The sequence below is a fragment of the Bufo bufo genome, chromosome 9 (genome assembly GCF_905171765.1).
Source record: "Bufo bufo chromosome 9, aBufBuf1.1, whole genome shotgun sequence".
In the NCBI taxonomy this organism is placed as follows: domain Eukaryota; kingdom Metazoa; phylum Chordata; class Amphibia; order Anura; family Bufonidae; genus Bufo; species Bufo bufo.
Genome location: NC_053397.1, coordinates 7,429,542 through 7,431,422, shown reverse-complemented (window position 1 = coordinate 7,431,422; position 1,881 = coordinate 7,429,542). Strand labels below are relative to the sequence as shown.

Here is a 1,881-nt window from a genome sequence, read left to right as displayed (position 1 = left end):
GCCTCACTTCTTCCTGGCCCCAATGCTATATTGCTCTGCATATGACATGACTCACTGTATTTGCCAGAGACCTGAGTATTGTGGATATTCACTGGTTAAGAGGAACACACAGAAATCCTTCACTGTAAACAACCATGAAATGGAGTGTCCTGAGACCCGATTACATTATTCCTCGATGTGCAGAGCAGAGGTCTGGGCTCCTGTGGCTTCAGCTCCTGGGAGAACCAATGACTTTAAAATAAAGGACGCCATTAGCTGTTAGCATCAGATATTTTATATCTGAGCTGAGATGTTAAGTTGTTGGGTTCATATATTCCATCAAATCCTCCTAATGTTTCATTGTTGTCATCATTTTTATTAATTTTTAAAAATTTATAAAGAAAAAATATGAAAACATGAAAAACCAAACAACAATCTCCAGCGTTCTTCTCATGAGTCTATCGGATAATCAGAAGACCATCTATGCCCTCTTCATCATCTTCCTCCTCATCTATCTGATGACTGCTTTGACCAACTTTATTATAGTCCTTCTGGTTCTTACTTGTGCTCATCTTCACACTCCCATGTATTTCTTTCTTGGAAACTTGGCATTCTTGGACATGTCCTACTCATCAGTCACTGCCCCAAGGATGCTCTTTGCTGACATCACCCAACATTGGTCTATGTCTCTCTCAGACTGCATAACACAAATGTTTTTTGTCATGTATTTTGGGAGCTCTGAGGTTTATTTATTGACCTCCATGTCTTATGACCGGTATGTAGCCATCTGCCGTCCTCTCCACTACTCTCAGATCATGTCATGGGGCACGTGTACTCAGATGTTGTCTGTGGTTTGGTCTTCTGGTCTCCTCATGCCCACCATTTGTACTTTATGTTTAAGAAGGTTGACGTTCTGTGGTCCCAACATCATCCACAATTTCTTTTGTGATCTGCCTCATTTGCTCCAGATTTCTTGTACTGATACTTCCTTCAATTTTCTAGTTTTAATAGTTGTTGGGGGTCTTCTGAGTTTCATAGCCTTTGTTGCCACATTTTACCCGTATGTCAGAATTTTTAGCACAGTCTTTAAAATTTGCACCAGTGATGGAAAACGTAAAGCTTTCTCCACCTGTACGTCTCATCTGACTGTGGTTGTTATATTTTATGCGTCAGCAACTTTTATCTACCTTGTTCCTAACTCAAGCAATCTTTCTACATTGAACCAAGTAGCCACTGTGATATATGCACTAATCACCCCCTTCTTAACCCCTTAATCTACAGCCTAAGGAACAAAGACCTGAAGGTCGCACTGAGGAGAGCTTTACATACAGATCATACAAGAAGACGCACATGACCCCAGCCCAGGACTTATTATAGACTTGTGCATAGACAAAAAAAACTTGTAGCAACTTTTCCTAAATTTACTAAATAAAATTATGATTATCACTACAATTAATCCTCAGGTAGTTACACCTATACCTAACAGGAATACTCAGTCTTACTAATATAGTCAATAACACAATGAGTAATACTCAATTCCTTTTAAAATTATCTAAATTTTATTGAACATTATTAAAATACTGAATACTTAATAATACTAACAGTAGGGAATCTACGCAATAGTGCCAAATTGCAATCACCATTTACAGCTGTATAGTAAACAAGGTGCCAAAAAATTACAGATAATCCACATTAATTCATATATAAAGGATGGTATAATCCATGGACACAATATACTAGGTACGTTTTATATATTTATCGGGCCATTATGTGCCGCCTCTGAACCAAACCCAAAACAGATTTTACCTCACTACCTCTTAGGAGAAGTTGCCAGACAATAGAAGAGGAATTGGCTGAAGGGTCACTTCTCTGCTGCAAAATATGATAAGGATGAAAAGAAAA

At 38.2% G+C, this 1,881-nt stretch overlaps 1 protein-coding gene across 1 annotated transcript; it reads left to right on the top strand.

Annotated features, from left to right (window-relative positions):
- Window positions 1-395: 395 nt before the first annotated feature.
- On the top strand, window positions 396-1,253 carry LOC120979690 (olfactory receptor 1C1-like). The gene has a single exon (XM_040408597.1). It carries the CDS (start codon window positions 396-398, stop codon window positions 1,251-1,253), a length of 858 nt encoding a protein of 285 aa, XP_040264531.1.
- Window positions 1,254-1,881: the final 628 nt, after the last annotated feature.